Raw genomic sequence first — 20,390 nt, 5'->3', positions numbered from 1 at the left:
TAAATAACAGTACCACAAATGTAACACATGACTTTGGCCCCAACAGCTGAGAACATTTTAGGTAGGGAAACCACTCATGCCACTTCAAAGCAGCCACTGCTTGGAAGTTGCTTACAGCTACAGCTGCTAATGGCAAATGTTCATGGTGAGGCACCAATCAATTGTACAAAAAGGAAAAAAATGTAAAAACGGAGGACATTGTGACGGACTGTCATGTGCTTCACAAAACGAACTGTAACAAAGTGGGCCAAACTGGTTCAACGGCTCCAAGATGTGGATGGGGGCGGCATAGCTCGGTTGGTAGAGAGGCCGTGCCAGCAACTTGAGGGTTCCAGGTTCAAATCCCGCTTCCGCCATCCTAGTCACTGCCGTTGAGTCCTTAGGAAAGACACTTTACCCACCTGCTCCCAGTGCCACCCACACTGGTTTAAATGTAACTTAGATATTGGGTTTCACTGTGTAAAGCACTTTAAGTCACTAGAGAAAACCGCTATATAAATATAAATTCACTTCACTTCACGTCACGACTTTGTAGAAGTAGCGATGTTTGTGAGGACACGGTGCATGACGACACTCACCTCAGTTTGCCTCTGCAGTGTTCACAGCGGAAACAGCTTTTATGGAAGTTTTGCTTGTCTGCGATCAGAGATTCCATGGGGTACACCCTCGTCCGACACGCCCTGCACAGTTCGGCGTCTGGAACTCGAGTCTTCTATACACACACACACAAGAGAGACACAATCAATTTACATGAGCATACATTAGATGCTACAAAGTAACAGCTGCGTTTTAAAAGGATGATAAACTTATGACTATGTGTCCCGATCTGATATTGATATCAGATATTAATGTGGAATCAGCAAAAATAGAAAATTATTTCATACAGCAGGCTTGCATTTGAACTCTTTGATATCATCTTTGATACAATTAGTCCTGCAGCGTGTTTATGTGTGCAAACAGGGACAGCCAGTTAGTCCTCCAATAAACACACAAAAATAGTATTTTTGCGTATTTTAGTCGAGTTGTTTACAAAAACATGCTAGGCTATAGGCTACTAGCAGCTAAGCAGACAATAGCACACATGCTAGACATACGTAATAAATGTCCCTAATTTAATATTAGTCTAAAACGTGTCAATATAAAAAAAAATCAATTATATTACTTACGTATCCAGTAACAAACGTGTCCGCATCATTCAAGGGACTGTGTCATGAACTTGAGTTATTGTGGCTACTAGGTGTCACCAAAAATAATTAGCACTCCACTTCAAGTTAATTTCAGACAGTTAATAATAAAAAGGTTAGTGTTTTTTCATAGCTACCATTGTTCTCTGTTTGACTCTTTTTACTTGATCAAACCTTTTCTAACATTCCTCACTTCAAAATAATACAAGTATGTACGATTCCTGATGATTTTGTGTTAGATCAATATCGCTACCGGCCAATACCCAAAACATCAATTATGCAACGGAAGTTACACCGGAACACCCTGACTTATGACGAACACGGAGTCATCCCTCGCCTCTTCATGCTTTATATTTTGTGGCCTCACTCTATCTTGTCTTATTTTTCTGTTTTTTAATTTATTTTTATTTTTTGGCAAATGTTATGTATCTTGCGCATCAATTAATTCTCCCCCTTAGGCTTTCGCTCTCGGTTTTTCACATCATGCAAGATCTATCCCAATAGTCATGAGAATATTGTAGGCTGAGCAGAAAGCATCTGACTGTAAGTAATTATGATCATTACTGATTTCCCTAGTAACGAGACTCGTGTTTGATCAGGTATTCAATCTTTTGCGACTCCACGTAAATATTTCAGTTTTTAAAATTATTTTAACATAACCCGACATACGAGCTAGCTAACGCGCCTGGAGCTAGTAAACTACGACGTTAGACTAGCATCAAACAGACTTTACTGTAATTTACTACATTTTATGAATAATTAAACAGCTAATACAATTACCAAATTTGCATGAGCTATTTTTAGAATGTTTCTTTTATTTTGAAATAACTCGTCATATGAGCTAGCTAACGCAACTATTGAACATATTGTAGCCTCTGAATATACGGTGACGTTGGCTATTTTTATCTTATGGTCTGTCTAATGACCTTGACGTAACGCAGTACTTTGTAGTGTAGTATTTTCTTCTGCCTGCGCTACAGCAACTAAGCAGGTTGGGGTGATGACGTAGTGGGAAACGAGCAGCATTTCATTTCCCGGGGCGTGTTTTCTTTTAATACGTCCTTGGGATAAGACAAATAGGTAAAAGAAAATGGGTTAGAATACGTCCTTTTTGTGTCTTGTAAGTAATACATAAGGTATTTGTCCAAATTTCTATTTTTATGCTGTGGTGATCCCAATAGATATTCATCAGTAACACATCTGCACAATGGCGTCACGTTAATTCTGGTGGAAAAGGGATTTAACATCACTTACCTGGATGTTATATTAGCAGGGAAACAACAGTATTCAAATGAACAACAAAGACATTGTTATCCTAGTTGGATACAGCTCAGGTGTGAGAAATATTAATAGTTCAATATGTTAGCGTCTCTGCTAGAATCACACATGAGTTGCATGAAACATTAGGTGGTGAGAAAGTTTCTGAAAACAACACAATGAACAGGGTTGGCATACCAAAGGGTTAATTCCTGTTTTCGTACCACACAATGCAATAAAAGGTCCCAAACCACAACACACCATCGTGCCAGTTTAGTGTCCTCATGCCGCGTTGCTCGCTTTACCCGTCACGACAGTCTCCTGCTGATGTGTGACAATCTGGGAACTTCTCTGCTCCATGACACTGAAGCCCACATTCTGGAAGGTTCCTTGGCCCTCAGCCCAAGACTGTTGGAAGTTTCTCAGCAGCTCCTCGGCGGAGGCTTCCGGGGGCACGGCAACAGTTGGAAGCGATCCTCTCACCACGTCGGCGTAGGATGGAGGGTTACCGCGGGTCAGAGAGCTCCCAGAATGCACCTCACTCCTCATCATGTTGCCAAAGTCATCAACGCTGCAGAACCGCTCGGTGACGGAGGACATTTCCGCGTGCGGAAAGTCCGGTTCCCTTTTCTCAATTTGTTCCCGTAGATCTCGGGCTGCCTGAGAACTGTGCTCGCCACTTTCGAACACATTCTTTATCGCTTTGACGTTGAAGGTCGGCAGTTCTTCTGTTCGGGGTGTCTGCGGTTCGGCCTCTGCGTCCTCTGTGTCACTCCCAAGCCTTTCTGTGATGACAATCGGCTCCTTCCTGGTGTAGACTTTCGGTCGTGTGGATTCAAATCTATTCACCAGTTTAGTCAAATCCACTTTGGGAAGATCCTCTTTTGGTATGTCTGCAGTCAAAACCTGCACTTTCTCCTCAGTGTCAGCTTCGAGACGTTCAGGGATGTCAATCGGATCCTTTCTTAGATACAACTTGCTGACTTCTGCTTTCCGGGCCTCCTCAAAGAAAGACTTTTTATCTTTGACCGTCATCATGGAGTCACCAGTTTCTGCCGTATCCACCAAGCCCTGCTCAGTCCTCACCGTGGGAGTGGCCTGTCCGACAGACGAAGAGAATTCGGCACTCACAAACACCTCCGATGTCACCATTGGAGGTGGTGGGGTGAGGTCGCCGGAATGCTTTGGAGAAGCGTCTTTCAGTTTCATCAGCTTCTCTGAGCGGCTCATTGTGGGAGATGGTGTGGCCCTGAAGGCCGTTGTGGTTGTGAACTGCTTACGAGGTGCGGGCGGCGGCGTCCCAACAGACCTGTACGGCTGTGGTGATGGGGTACCTCTAAGCGGTGACTCTATCCTCCTGGATTCGATGCTGATGAAGGTGGGCGAGGGGGTGCGAATGCTCGCCAGTGGGGAGTGTGCTCTCTGATCTGTTGCTTCACTCAGCTCCTGTTTTTTCTTCTCTTGGAGAGACTTTCTTTCTTCAGACGATCTCGTACTGATTTTTGATATATTAGTCGTCACGCCACTGAACACCTTCTTCCCTGGTTTTGGAAGCACTGCCGGCGGCGCCTCCTTTTCTTTTACCTCCACTGTCAACTTCTCCTCCAGAGTTGTGTACCTAACTTGAACGATATTCTTCAAATAAACCAGCATCTCTTTCAACTTTTTCTTATTTGACTGCTTGGCAATACCGCTCAAATTCTTTCTCTCCACCGAGCCAAGCAGCCAATCAGGGAGATCACTTATAATCACGCTGACGGTGGTGGAGTCAATCTTGCTCGGCGTTCCCTCAAGCTGCTCGATTTGAGTGAGCAGCTTCTGCATTTCACAGCATTTGTCTGATTGTTGGACCTCCTCGGAATGAGCCTCCTTTTTGACCGACGCGCTCTTCAGCTCACTTTTGGACTTTCCCGATGCTCTCTGCATTTTGTTTGTTTCCGCCACTTGTTGCTGAGTTTGCTTTTGGTGCATATGTGCAACTTCATGGCTCTGAGAGCTTTGTTGCACCACCCTCTCCGTCACAACCACTTCATGTCGCCTTTGGACCTGCTCTGCCCTTGTGCTCTGCTGAACATGGGACACAGATGCTGCCGGAGATGTTATCTTCTCCTTCTTGGGCATTAAAACAGTGACTGCTGCTGGCAGGGTTTCTTTGGCTTCATTCATTTGCACAAGTTTCTCACTCTTCAGCTGACTTTCTTGATTTTCCGTTGCTTTTACTTTCACTTCTGTTGCGGATGACCTCATCTGGGAGCTTTCTTGGGTCACTTTTGCTTCACTCCCCTGCAAATGGAGGACTTCTTTCATTGCCTCTTTTTGGCTCTGCATCTCTTTTTTCTCTGGCGGCATCTTAAAGGTTTTCACCTTGAAACTGGGAGTTACCTTTGGAATTTTTGTGGGTTGAGACGGGGGTATTTTGCCTTCTTTCGTGAACGACTCAGTGAGGTTTTTGGCATCCTGAGCTCTCGGTAAAGCTGCGGCCTGCCCTTGGACATTTATATTTTCCTTTGACGGCGCAGTCTGCATGACAGTACTGACCCTGGACTGCTTAATGAACTGCTGCTCGGTGACTGAAGAGGTGACAACATTAGAAGCTGACTGGACTTCTATTTTGGAGGGTTTCTGTTCAGAATTAGGCGGACCCTTAGGTGAAGGTGCTACCTGATTCTTTATGGTGACTTTTGAGGATAGTGTTTTTTGCTGGTTCTCCAAAGAAATACCGGAACACTCTGGGGCTACTTTCTTGTTTACCACTGACATCAAGGGCTTGGTCTGAGGAATCTGAGATGGACTTTCATTGGTGGCTACATATTGTGCTTTTGGTTCCTCTTTGGAAATGTGTACTTGTTCTTTGGGTGCTTCTGTGGTCTCTCTTTTTTCAGTCTTACTTGATGCAGAAAGCTGCAGACTGTCGATATTGGAGAGAACCTGTGCATTTACTGGAGGAGTTGTGGGAGTTGCGACTGTACTTCTCTCTGTTTCCTCTTTCTCCATTGTCTGCTGACGGTATTTCTCCTCGGCGAGCATTAGGGGAGTTTTGAATTTGCGAGCGTAGGGCCTCGGTTTTGTTTCAGGAACAGGTTCAGGTGGTGGAGGCAACCTAATGGGGGGAAGAAATGTTTTTTTGGGTGGTGGTGGTGGTGTTTCTTTTTGTGTCAGTTTAGCAGAAGCAACGCTTTGTATTTTCGGGTCCGCTTCAATTTTCTGGCTTGTCCCTGGTATACTTTTTTGAACTTTGACCTCTGTGACAGTAGATGTTGTTACTTGGTCAAGGTGAAGCTGAGTAGGTCTTTGCAGATTTTTTTGCCATTTTGGTTTTGCCGGTACGGGCTTTGGTGCTTCTTCTTGTTTGGGCACTTTAAACAAAGGCTTACCAATGGGTTTCCCTGGATTTGCAGGCCGAGGTGGGGGGATTGTGCCAAGATCTTCCTGGGAAGGTGGTGGAGGAAGGAAATCTTGTCCAGTCCAAGAGGGAGGAGGAGGAGGAAAAAATTCCGGCTCTGATTTGACACATTCAACAGGTGGTGGTGGCGGCGGCGGCGGGAGTTCACTCTCCAGCGTCACAGTGGAAGGCTGAGACATCAGAGGTGCTGGGTTTTCCAGGATTGGAGATGGCGGGGGAGGGAGGGAAAACTCAGACTCTGAGGATGGAGGTGGAGATGCGGGAGGTGGAGGGAAATTAATTTCTGGTTTCCCCTTTTTGTTTACGCCCCGCGTCATCATGTCAAGGTTACGAGAGTCAGTCTTCATGTTTTTAATGCCTTGCTTTTGTGTATGAGTCTTATCTTGGATGACATTTTTAGATGTGGAGCTCTGCTCGGATATTGTGACATTTTGTTTGTGTGAGACAGTCTTCTGCACGACTGTTGTCTTTACCTGTTTGACTGATTTTATTTCGCACATTTGCTTGTCTGATATATTTGTCTGCGATAAATCGTGTGCCTCTATAATTGTATTCACATCAGCGGACTTCGTTTTTGCCTGCTCATAATTAGCCGTTTGTTTAGTCGTTATCATAATGGGCTTTTGGGATTGTGTTTTGTGTGGGAGAAGCACTTTGTGCCTCTCTTCTTTCATGCTCTTTTGTGGAGCGGCCCCAGCAGTATTGTGGGTTTTGGCTACAGAGGTCTCATTGGTAATCACCTGTGTTTTCACCAGTTTGCTTTCATTGTGCTTCTGTGACTCACAGCTCTGAGAGATATTTTTTACAGCGGCATCTGAACTGCCTGTTTTGCTCTCACTCTTTTCTTCACGCGAGCCCTCGTGCACCACTTGATTTACAGTTAATGGATTTTTCTGCGGAGCCTTTGCTTTCTTGAGAGAATGGATGCGTTTTGGCTTTGAATAATGTTTTTTTTGCATGAGACACTTTATCGCACCTTGAACGTCCCCTTTCACTACTTCCTCTTTTTCCACAAATGTTTCTTGTTCGGCATACAGCGATTTTATGGATGTTTTCACATCTCCCTCGGTGCTCCCCCTGCGCTGCATTCTTGGGCTGGTCGTTGGCTCAAGAAGGAGCTGGATGGTACCTTTAACATCGCCTTGTTCACTCACTTGATGCTGATATAATTTTTTGTCACTGGATGCCTCGTGTAAACCTTGCATTGCGGTGTGAATGTCTCCTTTAACAATCTCCTCTCTTTCAACTTCCTTCACTGCTCGTTTGGCCTCCTCCAGGGACTTCAGCGTTCCTCTGATATCGCCTGGCACTAAATCTTCAACAGTCACTTCCGTTTTTACAGTTGCAGACTTCTCTAGTGACTCGAGAGCACCTCTAATGTTTCCCCGGATGATTTCTGGCTTTTCCATTTCTTTGGACTGATGCTGAGCCTTCTCCAAAGATTTCAAAGTTGTGGGTAAATCTCCTTTTACCACATCCTCTTTCTCTAGCACCACTTTCTGATTGATGGCTTGAGTCAGCGAATCCAAGGCCGCACTAAGGTCCCCTTTAACGATGTCTTGATTGTCGAGGTTTCGGAAAGTAACACTGGGCTCTGTCATAAAGACTTGAACAATGCTGCATACATCACCAGGGACTATATCGTCCTTTGCCACTGTGCGACCTATCTCCTGTTGATTCTTTCTAAGCAAGATTTTAGTTTCCTCGATATCCCCACCAATGATATGCTCCTTTTCCACGACTTGCTCTGTTTCGTCTGTATCACACTGAAGCTGCCTCAAGTACTCCAAGGCTCCAGATTCTATGCACGTGGAGTAAAAGCTGACATTGCCCCGTTCTGTGTCTTCTACCCTTATCTTTTTCGAGTCCTCTGCCCCTGAGTTGGAGAGGAGGCGATGAAGCGTTTTGCTGACGTTGCCTTGAATGATATCCTCTTTTTCCATGCCAGCTCGTTCCTCTTTATTCAATAAGGAATAGATTGTCATCCTCACATCTCCTTTCTCATCCTCCTGAATCAGAATACCACGCTTGGAAGAACTCTCATTTCTCAGAAGGCTATTTATGGCTTCCTGAATGTCGCCTCGGAGGATTTCTTCTTTTTCGATTTGGCTGCCCGTCTCTTGGTTGAACAGTTGCTCGACTGTGGTGTTGATGTTGCCCCGCTCTTCCTTGTCTATAGTTATCGCCCTCTCCGTGATCTCCCTGCGATTCAGGAGGTTCATCATGATGTTGCTCAGGTTGCCACGAATAATTTCTTCTTTTTGGATTTGCGGGGCCTCTTGGTTCATCAGCTTGTACTTGGCCATGCGAACATCACCAATTTCATCTGCCTCAATAAGGACACCTTGCGAGTTGACCATTTTCTGACTGTACAGTTCCTCGAGTGTCTCTTTGACGCTTTTGCCCATGATGTCTCTTTTTTCCACACTGCTCTCGTTGAATTCATGGAAAGGCGTCGTTTCAAAAAGCCATGTTGTTGTTTTTACATCACCCTGTGGGATTTCCTCCTTTTGGACTAGCAGAGTTGTGTCTTCTGTATCTTTGATGCTATCAAGAGGCTGCTTCTCAAAAAGCCAAACAGACTGCTTAACATCCCCTTTCATAACTTCCTCTTTCGTCACTTTCTCCATACCGTCATACTCTTCTCCCTCGCTGCCAATTTCGTCAATTGCACGGGTTTCAAACATCCACGTAGCCGATCTGACGTCCCCCTTTTGGATTTCGCTAACGCTGACCGTTCTGATGTACTTTTGTGACATCTCATCACTCTCAAATCTATGCTTACTTGTTTTCACATCACCTCCCTGGATGTCTGCAACTGTTTTCGACTTGATTTTTATTTCTTCTGAAATTTCATCAAGAGGTTGGGTTTCAAATCTCCATCTGGCGGAGCTGACGTCTCCTTTGTTGACGCCTTCTTCGGTAACAGATTTTATAACATAAACCTCCTCAGAGTCTCTGATAGAATCCAGAGGTTTAGTCTCAAATAGCCATCTGGCTCCCACCACGTCTCCTCTTATGATCTCCTCCTTTGTGACAGTGGTGACTTCATGGTAATGACCTTCTTTGTCGCGGATAGCATACAGTGGTTGAGTCTCAAACATCATGGTGTAGTTTTTAACATCTCCTTTCTCGACTTCCTCTCTAGAGATGCTTGTGAGCGTTGTCATTTCAGACTCTGTGGTTTTGTCCTTAATTTGATCCAGAGAGAATGTCTCAAAAATGAAGCGGCCTTTGTCAACGTTACCCCCTTGGACATCAGTGACCGTTTTCCTTTCTCTCTCTTCTTTGGACTCTTCATGGATGGCATCGATCGGGTGATTCTCAAACATCCAGGTGCAGTTGACGACATTGCCCTTCTGGATGTCTTCAGCCTGCTGCATCTTTAGCCGCTGCATTGTTTCCTTCGAAGTAGAGGTCATTATGTCTGATGAGCGATTCTCAAAAATGTACTTCATTTTGGAAACATCACCCGACTGAATGTCGATTTCCGTGACCTTCCGGAAAGAGCCGCTGTCTTCGCCGGTGAGGTTTTCGAGATTCTCTGTCTCAAAAAGGAAGCGGGCCAGCCGCACATCTTTCCCTTGGATGTCATCTTGTTTTACAGTGCAGGTTTTCAAAACGGTCTCAGACTCTAACTCTGTATGGTCACGTATGTTGTCAAGACTCTGGGTCTCAAAGAGCCAAGTGCAGGTTTTCACATCACCTTTCTGCACTTCCTCAACATTCGCACCGCTCTTCTCCACCTTTTCATACAAGGCATCCATCGGCTGTGTCTCGAACAGCCACCTGCAAGTCTTCACGTCACCTCTCTCAATTTCAGTCTTTTCTATAGTCTCCTTTTCTTCACTGTCAACATGTTTGATTGAATCAAGCTGTTGAGTTTCAAAGAGCCACTTGGCCGTCTTGACATCCCCTGACTCGATCTCTTGTTTAGAAATGCCTTTGATAAGCTGAAACTTGTTGATGCTGTCATCAAACTCATCGATAGGTCGTGTTTCAAACATCCATCTGCAACTATGCACGTCTCCCTTGACTATCTCTTCTCGTGTCACAGTCCTTACCTCGTGGTAGTGGCCAGAGCTGTCTTGCATGGCATACATAGGCGTAGATTCAAAAAGAACTCTGTTGGATTCCACTGAGCCGCTTGTGACGCCCTCAACTTGAATTTTCTGTGCCCCTTCACATTTACTTAAATCCATACACTCAAATTTTTCCTTATAATTTGTCACATCTCCTTTATCTAGAGCTTCAATATTCACAGTTCTTAGAATTTCTTTTTTCTCCTCTCTTATGCTCTCCAAAGGCTGGCTTTCAAACACCCACTTCTGATGTCTCACATCACCCTTTTCTTCTTCAGTTGCCACTCTTTTCTCAAGTTTCCCCACTTCCATCAGTTCTTTGAGATGTTCCATTGGCACAGTTTCAAACAGGTGTTTCGCTGATCGCACATCACCTCCTATAATCTCCTCAGAAGGGACAGGTCTGGCATTGGCATTATCCTTCAGCATATCCATAGGCTGAGTTTCGAACACCAGGCAGTGTTTTCTCACATCAGCTCCAATTATCTCTTCCTTTTGCTTCCTGGAAATCTCCCACTCCTCGTCCTTGATGGTATCCAGATTCTTTGTCTCAAAAAGCCATCTCCCTTTGTTGACTCCGCCTTGAACATTGTCCTCCATGGAAATACCGCATATGAGCTTTACGTTTACAAGGTCTTTGTTAATTGTATCTAGGGGCTGGGTTTCAAACATCCAGCGTGACGTCTTAACATCTCCTTTCTCTGTCTCCTCCCTGCGAATGGTGGTGATCTGCAGCATCTCTCCAGCATCCCCCCTAATGACACACATGGGCAGAGTCTCAAACCTGCGTGTGGTCGTCTTCACATCCCCTTTTAACTCTTCCATCTCAGACTTCAGGCTGAGGAAGTGGCTTTCCTCAAAAGTTTCAGTTTTGCCCAGGGAATCAAGATGCTGGGTCTCGAAGAGATACCTGGCAGTTTTCACATCTCCCCCAGTGATGTCTTTGGTGATAACAGTCTCACCATTCTGTTCATCATCTTGGTAGATCTTATTTAGGTAGTCGAGAGGCTGCGTCTCAAAGAGCCAAGTAGCGGTACGGACGTCACCTTTTGCAAGATCAGTCACTTTTTGTGTCTGTTCGGAAAAATCCTCCATCTCATTGCCCAGAGCATCAATGGGCTTAGTCTCAAACATCCATGCTGTGTATCTGACATCCTTACCGGCAATGATTTCCTGCTGTGCAATATTCTTATCCTCATTCTCATTGGGACTGTCATCTTTAATCGTATCCAGTGGCTTGTTTTCAAACATCCAGCGCCTGGATTCAACTTCTCCTTTAAGGATCTCGTCCCACTCCACGGATTCTCGGTCAGGACTCGTACTCCCACTCGAACCCTCATTTTCAAACATAAAGCATGCCTGCTGAACGTCTCCCACCACCTCCTGATTTTCCAGAAAGGTTTGCTGCGCCTCGGTAAGCTGACTGTGGTAGTCTTCTTCCAGGTTCTTGCGGACTTCTGGATGAATGTGCTTGTAGAGGCGCTTCAGTTCAGCCATGCTCTTATGTTTAAAGTACTGCTCCCTGTTGACAGTGGTTTTATGTTGGGAGGCTTGGGAACTGCTCTCAAGTTCTTGTTGTGGTACCTCCAGCAGACTCATCGGAGGAGGAGGAGGGAAATATTCTGTTGTTTCGTTAGCGGCTGATGAAACTGCAGATGAGGCAGTGGTCTTCACAGATGAGGAGTATTTGTGGCTGGTCTTGGCTGAAGCTTCGGATAACTTGCTTACTGGAGTCCACTGAAACTGGTTAACATCCATATCGACCTATGTAGTTTAAAAGTAGGCATGGTAAAAGGAACAGTTAAAAACGTCTCAGATGTAACTCCAGAAGATTAAAATGTCAACAGAGATTATATACAGTGGTACCTCAACCTACACGTTTTTTGAGATATGAGCTGCTTCTCGGCTTTTTGTTATGCCTAGGTTGCGAGCATAAATTAAAGTAGTTTTTCTTTTTCAACCCTGCCCTCCAACCATTTGAATGGTGATAACTAGTGCAGAAGGAAGGCGCTGAGAAAAAGAGGCGGACAACGCCCACTGAATCTGGGAAACAAAATAAATGAAAAATGTGTCCTACCATGTAGCAATCATTCTGTATCACATGAAGCAGGAGCTTCACATTTATCCATGAAAATATTTTAAAAAATCTGCTGATGGTGTGCCTGACGTGTTTCAGTTCAGTCTGTATCCTGACTGTACAAACTGGGCAATCGAGCATCACACTTGGTACAGAGACATATACTGTATGTATCGCTGATCTTCCGGTTCGTCACGTAAAGACGTCCGTGTGCAACATAACCAACAATAACAATTCCCATTGGTACACGCCGGAGAAACAGCTGGAAGTAGATACCGTAGAACACAGGTGTCAAACTCAACGCCCAGGGGCCAGATGTGTGCGTTAATAAAGTATTTTCTGGCTTAATGTGTTTGTTTTTTAAAATTTTGACAGAAAGAAATCACTGCATATTGGTGGTGGGAATTTTTGGGCACTTCACAATTTGATTCGATTCCAATTCTTTGGGTGATGATTTGAATCAGTACATTCAGAATCAATTCTCGATTAAAGGCAATTGTCGTATTATATCATCCATCCATCCATTTTCTACCGCTTATTCCCTTTGGCGTCGCGGGGGGCGCTGGAGCCTATCTCAGCTACAATCGGGCGGAAGGCGGGGTACACCCTGGACAAGTCGCCATCTCATCGCAGGGCCAACACAGGTAGACAGACAACATTCACACTCACATTCACACACTAGGGCCAATTTAGTGTTGCCAATCAACTTATCCCCAGGTGCATGTCTTTGGAGGTGGGAGGAGGCCGCAGTACCCGGAGGGAACCCACGCAGTCACGGGGAGAACATGCAAACTCCACACAGAAAGATCCCGAGCCCGGGATTGAACCCAAGACTACTCAGGACCTTCGTATTGTGAGGCAGATGCACTAACCCCTCTTCCACCGTGCTGCCCGTATTATATCATTTGGTATATAAATTATAATAAAACCTTTTAAAAACAGGTTGGAGGTTGCAAAAACTATAACTAAATTGTAGTTACAAAATTCACAGAATGTTAATCTGTCTAATAAAAGAAAATAGAGGAACTCCAAACCAATCCAATCTTTACAATATTCAAGATAGAAATGTTCAAAGGCAATCGAGAAGACAAATACAATCGTTATTAAATACAACATTAAAAAAGGAAAACCAAAAATGTGTAAAAGCAACAGTTTCACTAATAGTAATAACAATAATAACAATAACAATAACAATAATAATATTACTAACAATAGTAGTTGTTAAGGTTTTTAATCCAAAAATGGATTCTTTAAAAAAAATTATTTGGCAAAAAAAAATTGTTTTAACCAATTCTCAAAAATGATTAAGTCCAATCGCAATTTGAATGGGAATTTAAAAAAATTCAGCAACCCTTCTCTGTATCTTAAAAACTTATATTACCTATGTATGCAACAAAATATTCCAAGCAGTTTAGTTTTTTTTGGTAATCAAAAATAAATACATTAATATCTGCATTTCACCTTGACTTACGATTTCAAAGCAAGTTATCCATGTTGGTAAAAAAAGAATATAATAACCAAACACAATTGTCTATGCAAATTGTGTAACGAGGCTAATATACAGTTCTATTCATAAATATTTACAAGCGGCCCTCTGAAGGCATGGTGGGTAGAGCAGCCATGCCAGAAACTTGAGGGTTCCAGGTTCGCTTGTGTCCTTGGGCAAAATACTTCACCCCTCACCCGTCAGTATACCCCAGGGCAGCTGTGGCTACAAATGTAGCTTACCACCACTGCAGGGGATCTTCAACTTCAAACCTTTGTTACATTAAATGAGTTTAAAGCTTCTGTGAAAGGATTGCAGTCTACCTTGTCTGTATGCACATGTGTTATGTGAGCAAGTTTTAATGTTGTAAATGTGATGTTTTATGTGTGGTTTACTGTTTTTAATGTAACCTTGCTGCTGCCCTCTTGGCCGGGTCTCCCTTGGAAAAGAGATATTTGATCTCAATGGGATTTTACCTGGTTAAATAAAGGATAAATAAATTAATAATGAAAGTGTGAATGGGAGCGCTTTGAGTATCTAGTTGATAGAAAAGCACTATACAAATAGAACTCATTATTATTATAATTGCAATGTGGCCCTCACTAAAAATGAATTTGACACCCATGCCGTAGAACTCCGCTTCCTAAGGTAAAAGCTCTACAATATTAGTACATTAATTCATGAAACTACTGTAGTTGTTTGGAGCGCAGTCCTGTTTTTAAGAGGATTGTGGTTTGGATTGTATTGGAGTAAATAGATTCTGGTTCATTTTCAATGGGTGGTGCTGTGTTTTTGAGTTACGTAGGTAAAGGTACCAGTGTATGTCAAAAAGCCCGTTCCCTAATTGAAAAAAATCTATTCCCAGTTCAAATATGATAAATCTGATTAATCTCATTGTCATTTCGCCTTTGGGTTCAAATCACAGTATGTTTTATGCAATCAGCTTTTCACCACGTGTCGCCTCATTTTCATAGTCGCGAGCCGTAAAACCCCCGTCAATTATGACAAACAAATGGCATCATTACCTTAATTTCATCGGCTGGTGTTGCTTCCTCGATGGTTTTTTCATACTGCTGCTTCAAAGCCTGAGTGGAAACCTTGGGTAGGTCGTCTCCTGTGGCAAGCCTAACTGAATACGACGGGAGAAGAAAGCTGCCTCATTAAGTCATTCGCAGTGAGAGGAATAGAAAGCGAAATATCCTTTCATTAAAGGCGCGAGCAGTGCTCATTTTCTAGCAAGCAGGCGACCGCAATTACTCGATTCCCTCCGTCCAACATTTTGCTCTCCGTACTTAGATTTTCAGCTGCGCACTGAACAGACAATCATATCAAGGTTCTTATTATGATATAAACTAACCTGTGTCATTGTGATGGTGTCCGTGAACGCCGGCCACGTTGTTCTGGTGCACTCGCTCGTCGTGGACCACCTGCGGAAATCAGTGGTATGCTAACAAGCGCACCTGTTTGATGTACTGCCCGCCATGTGAAACGCTTAATATGCTTTCATCATTAAGGGCAGAGGAAAAAAAAAAAAGGTACCTCTTTATGAAATATGGCCGTGGAGGGGGCGACCTCTCTGACACTGCTTCTCACCGTCACCTCGGAGGAATGGCACAACTCCTGCAGACGGAGAAAAACACACGTGTGAATGCTCCAATGCTGAAGTTGAACTGAAATGGTAAGAATAGTTTGAATGTTGGAACGGTTTGGATGTTGAAGAGTTTGAATTTCCAGGAAAACCGGAATTTGGTTTGGAACTTGGGGAAAGTGTTAGTTTGAATGTCCAGGATAAAAGGAGTGTGTTAATGTTGGAATGGTTTAAATAGGTTGAAAAATGTGGTAATTGTGCAACTTGGAAAAAGGTCCCATTCATTTTAATAGGAACTTCCTGGAAATTTGAGAATTTTGGGAAAAGCGTGATTTTTTTGAAAATGATTAGGAGCATGAATGTCCCGAATGAGTTGAATTGATTGGTGTTGGAATTGTTTAAATCGGGCAAGAAATGTTGAATTAGTAACCGTTTTTAATTGAGAAATTCCTGGAATTTCGGGAAAACCAGGAATTTTTCTAGTTCCTTAACCAACTTGGTTGTTGTCCTGCATATGAGTGTTTTGATGGTGGAACAATTGAAATGGGTTGAAAAATGTGAAAGGAGTAGTCGAACTTAAGGGCGGAAATAGGTTGGTAGAGCTCGGTTGGTAGAGCGGCTGTGCCAGCAACTTGAGGGTTGCAGGTTTGATCCCCGCTTCTGCCATCCTAGTCACTGCCGTTGTGTCCTTGGGCAAGACACTTTACCCACCTGCTCCCAGTGCCACCCACACTGGTTTAAATGTAACTTAGATATTGGGTTTCACTATGTAAGGCGCTTTGAGTCACTAGAGAAAAGCGCTATATAAATATAATTCACTTCACTTCACTTCACTACGAAAAAACAGGAATTCCTGGAAATTTGTTGAATGTGGAAAAATAGTAGTTTGAATTTCCAGGATGAGCTGAATGTGTTGAAGGTAGAATAGTTTGAATCGGTTGAAAAATTTGGTCATTGTGGAAGTTTGAAAAAATGTCCTATTGATTTCAATGGGAATTTCAGAAGAATTTTGGAATTTCGGGAAAAGCGGGCATTTTTTAGAAAATGGTAAAAAAAAATGTAATGGTCTGAATAATGGTTGGTGTTGAAATGTATCAAATCGGTCGAGAAATGTTGAAGAAGTAACATGTTGAATTAAGAAATGGTATTACGGAATTCCTGGAATTTTGGGAAAACCGGGAATTTTTCCAGTTAAAAAAAACAACATTGTTTTTTTGTCCTGATTAAGAGGAATGTTTTGAAGGAAAGAACGGTTGAAGTGGGTTGAAAAATGTGGAAGGAGTAGTCACCAGAAAAAAGGGTTGAAATAGGGCTTTGGAAAACCTGGAATTGTGGAAAATCCTGGAAATTTTTTTGAACTTCGAAAAATGGTAGTTTAAATTTCCTGAATGGTGTAATGTGTTGAAGGTGGAATGGTTTGAATCGATTGAAAAAATTTGAAATGGTGGAAGTTTGAAAACTGGCCAATTCATTTTGAATGGGAAAAATGTCCCGGAAATCCTGGAATTCTGGGAAATCTGGGAATTTTTGGAATTTGTCAAGAGAAAGCCTGCGATTCCCGAATAGGCTGAACAGTTTGAAGTTGGAACGGTTTGAATTGGGTGAAACATGTGGAAGGTAGAGGACGCCAAAATCTGGAGTAGAATAATAATAAGTTGAAGAATAATAAATAGATGAATTTTGGTGTAGAAAATCATATGTGTGAATGCTCTGGAGCATTCACACAACTAGAAGAGGCAATTCCTGAAGGAATTGTGTGTGAATGCTCCGCTGCTGAAGTTGAACTGAAATGCTGACAGAATGTAGTATGAATGTAAGAATAGTTTGAATGTTGAAGAGTTTGAATTTCCAGGAAAACCGAAATTTGGTTTGGAACTTGTGAAAGTGTTAGTTTGAATGTCCAGGATGAGTAGAATGTGTTAATGTTGAAATGGTTTGAATAGGTTGAAAAATGTGGAAATGGTGGAAGTTTGAAAAATGGCCATTTCATTTTGAATGTGGAAAATGTCCCTAAAAACTGGGAATTGTAGGAAATCCGGGAATTTTTTTTAGAATTGTTGAAGGAGAGCCCACAATTCCTGAACAGGTTGAATATTTTGAAGTTGAAACGGTTTAAATTGGATGAAAAATGGAGGAGTTGTGGAATTTTGAAAAATGTCCCCTGGGAATTTCATAAAAAATTGGTAATTCCGGGAATAGAGGGATTTTTTTGAAAATGGTAAAAAAAAAAAAAGAGTATGTTCTGAATGGTTGGTGTTGGAATTTTTCAAAACGGTCGAGAAATGTTGAAGTAGTAACATTTTTAATTGAGAAATGGTATTACGGAATTCCTGGAATTTCGGGAAAACCGTGAATTTTTCCAGTTCAAAAAACAACTTTGTTTTTGGTCCTGATTAAGAGGAATGTTTTGACGGTGGAACGGTTGAAGTGGGTTGAAAGATGTGGGAGGAGTAGTCGCCAGAAAAAAGGGTGAAAATAGGGTTTGTAAAACTGGGAATTCTGGGAATTCCTGGAATTTTTTTGAAATTGGAAAAATAATAGTTTGAATGTCCTGGATGAGTGGAATATGTTGAAGGTGGAATAGTTTGAATCGGTTGAAAAATACGGGAATGGTGGAGGTTTAAAAAATGGCCAATTCATTTTGAATGGGAAAAATGTCCCGGAAAACCTGGAATTCTGGGAAATATGGGAATTTTTAGAATTCGTCAAGGGAAACCCTGCAATTCTGAATAAGATGAACAGTTTGAAGTTGGAACGATTTGAATCGGGTGAAAAATGTGGAAGGTAGAGCGCGCCAAAATCTGGAGAAGAAGCAGAGAAACCATATGTGTGAATGCTTTGGAGCATTCACACAATTAATCAACTCCCGCTTACACGAAATTGGCTTTTCATTAAGTAAACAATAATCAGTTTAATTGATCTTACTAAGAGTTGTTTCTACATGTCAACATGATATAAATCACCATATTTCTGAGCAGGGGTATTGGAGTCTTGCGTATTGGGTGATACGGATATCTATCCCATTTGATATCAGCAGGAATCACACATACTTGTACTGGAATGTTGGAAAAGGTTGAAATTACATCTAAAAAAAGAGTGGTTATTGTTTTTTGGTGACACCTAGTGGTCACAATAATTCATTAGGTTATGCTCATGACGTAGTAAGTGGAATGATGCGGACACGTTTGTTATTGGATACTTTCTAATGCACTTCTGCCTTGGAGACTTTGTATGTCTAAGTAATATGCAACTACTGTATATTTATTTGATACTTGTTTATATTGACATGTGTGCTGCTTTAGAGTTGCAATATCGTTCAATTGAGGACACTTTTTACATGTGTCTAGCTTGTGTGCTATTGTGTGCTTAGCTGATGTGTAGCCACCATACCCTATAGCCTAGCATGTTTACTAGGGATGTCTGATAATGGCTTTTTGCCGATATCCGATATTCCGATATTGTCCAACTCTTTAACTACCGATACTGATATCAACCGATACCGATATCAACTGATGTATACAGTCGTGGAATTAACACATTATTATGCCTAATTTGGACAACCAGGTATGGTGAAGATAAGGTACTTTAAAAAAAAAATTATAAAATAAAATAAGATAAATAAATTAAAAACATTTTCCTGAATAAAAAAGAAAGTAGAACAATATAAAAACAGTTACATAGAAACTAGTAATTAATGAAAATGAGTAAAATTAACTGTTAAAGGTTAGTACTATTAGTGGACCAGCAGCACGCACAATCATGTGTGCTTACAGACTGTATCCCTTGCAGACTGTATTGATATATATTGATATATAATGTAGGAACCACAATATTAATTACAGAAAGAAACAATCCTTGTGTGTGAATGAGTGTGCATGAGTGTAAATGGGGGAGGGAGGTTTTTTGTGTTGGTGCACTAATTGTAAGTGTATCTTGTGTTTTTTATGTTGATTTAATTAAAAAAAAACAAAAAAAAAACGATACCGATAATAAAAAAAAAACGGTACCGATAATTTCCGATATTACATTTTAACGCATTTATCGGCCGATAATACATACTTGCCAACCCTCCCGAATTTTCCGGGAGACTCCCGAAATTCAGCGCCTCTCCCGAAAACCTCCCGGGACAAATATTCTCCCGAAAATCTCCCGATTTTCAGCCGGAGCTGGAGGCCACGCCCCCTCCAGCTCCATGCGGACCTGAGTGAGGACAGCCTTTTTTTTTTATAACGGGAGGACAACAGGGTGACAAGAACTAAATCATCCAGACTAGAGATAAATTGTATTATTATGTTTATCTTACCTAAAAATAAATATATTTATTAATTACAAAAAAACTAAATTTTACTATATTTTGCTAAAAACATCAAAATTAATTGTGTTTTTATTTGTATTTTTTCTGACTCCTTATTACATCCAGCCATAGAATTATACATTAAAATAAACATATATGAAATAATTAATTTTAAATGATCATAATAATTCATTTTAAATGACCATATTTAATTATTAAAATAATTGCTTGTTTATCAACAACTTTAGCATTTTATTCATTACATTTTGAAGCTCTCAGAAGCCAAGTTATGTTATATCCTTAAGATTTATTTATGCAAGTTTGAAGTATCAATTATCTAAACACAGTCTTGTTTGCATATTTTCAGGATGTAGATATATATATATATATATATATATATATATATATATATATATATATATATATATATATATATATATATATATATATATATATATATATATATATATGTATGTATGTATATGTATATATATTTCATATATATATGTATATATATAAATGTATGTATGTGTGTGTGTGTGTGTGTATATATATATATATATATATATATATATATATGAAATACTTGACTTGGTGAATTCTAGCTGTCAATATACACCTCCCCTTTTAACCACGACCCCGCCCACAAACACGCCCCAGTCCCACCCCCAACCACGCCCCCCACCCCCACCCCTCCACCTCCCGAAATCGGAGGTCTCAAGGTTGGCAAGTATGCGATAATATGATGTTTACCTTTTGAAAATGACTTGACTAAAAGAGAACACATGTTATTGGAGGACATTTAGATGTTAACTGGCTGTCCAAGTAGGACTTCAAATGCAAGCCGATACTTTTTTGTTGTTGTTGCCGATATCGATATCCAATATCAATGCAGGATCAGGACATTACTAGTTCTCAGTTGAAACAAATGACTTTTCACAAAGCCCTTCATGGTTACAGTACCTTAAAAGTAGAATTTAAAAAAAACAAAACATGATTTATTCCTTACAACATTTGAG

The 20,390-nt window shown here is 41.5% G+C and overlaps 1 protein-coding gene across 2 annotated transcripts in view; it reads right to left on the bottom strand.

Moving 5' to 3' along the window:
- Positions 1-20,390, bottom strand: part of xirp2a (xin actin binding repeat containing 2a) — a 180,289-nt gene that overhangs the window by 9,422 nt on the left and 150,477 nt on the right. Inside the window, exons 5-9 of one of the 2 annotated variants that reach the window (XM_061984934.2) lie at positions 15,029-15,109; positions 14,847-14,916; positions 14,515-14,618; positions 2,747-11,690; positions 579-712 (exon numbers count right to left, since the gene is read on the bottom strand). In XM_061984934.2, the coding sequence (XP_061840918.1) occupies positions 618-712; positions 2,747-11,690; positions 14,515-14,618; positions 14,847-14,916; positions 15,029-15,109 (9,294 nt within the window). In that variant the 3' untranslated portion in view covers positions 579-617. Of the gene's footprint in view, positions 1-578; positions 713-2,702; positions 11,691-14,514; positions 14,619-14,846; positions 14,917-15,028; positions 15,110-20,390 lie in introns of those variants that run through there. The other variant, XM_061984935.1, reaches the window with a different exon arrangement.

The sequence above is a fragment of the Nerophis lumbriciformis genome, linkage group LG23 (assembly GCF_033978685.3).
Source record: "Nerophis lumbriciformis linkage group LG23, RoL_Nlum_v2.1, whole genome shotgun sequence".
NCBI classification, from domain to species: Eukaryota; Metazoa; Chordata; class Actinopteri; order Syngnathiformes; family Syngnathidae; genus Nerophis; species Nerophis lumbriciformis.
This window is presented reverse-complemented; position numbering and strand designations above follow the sequence as displayed.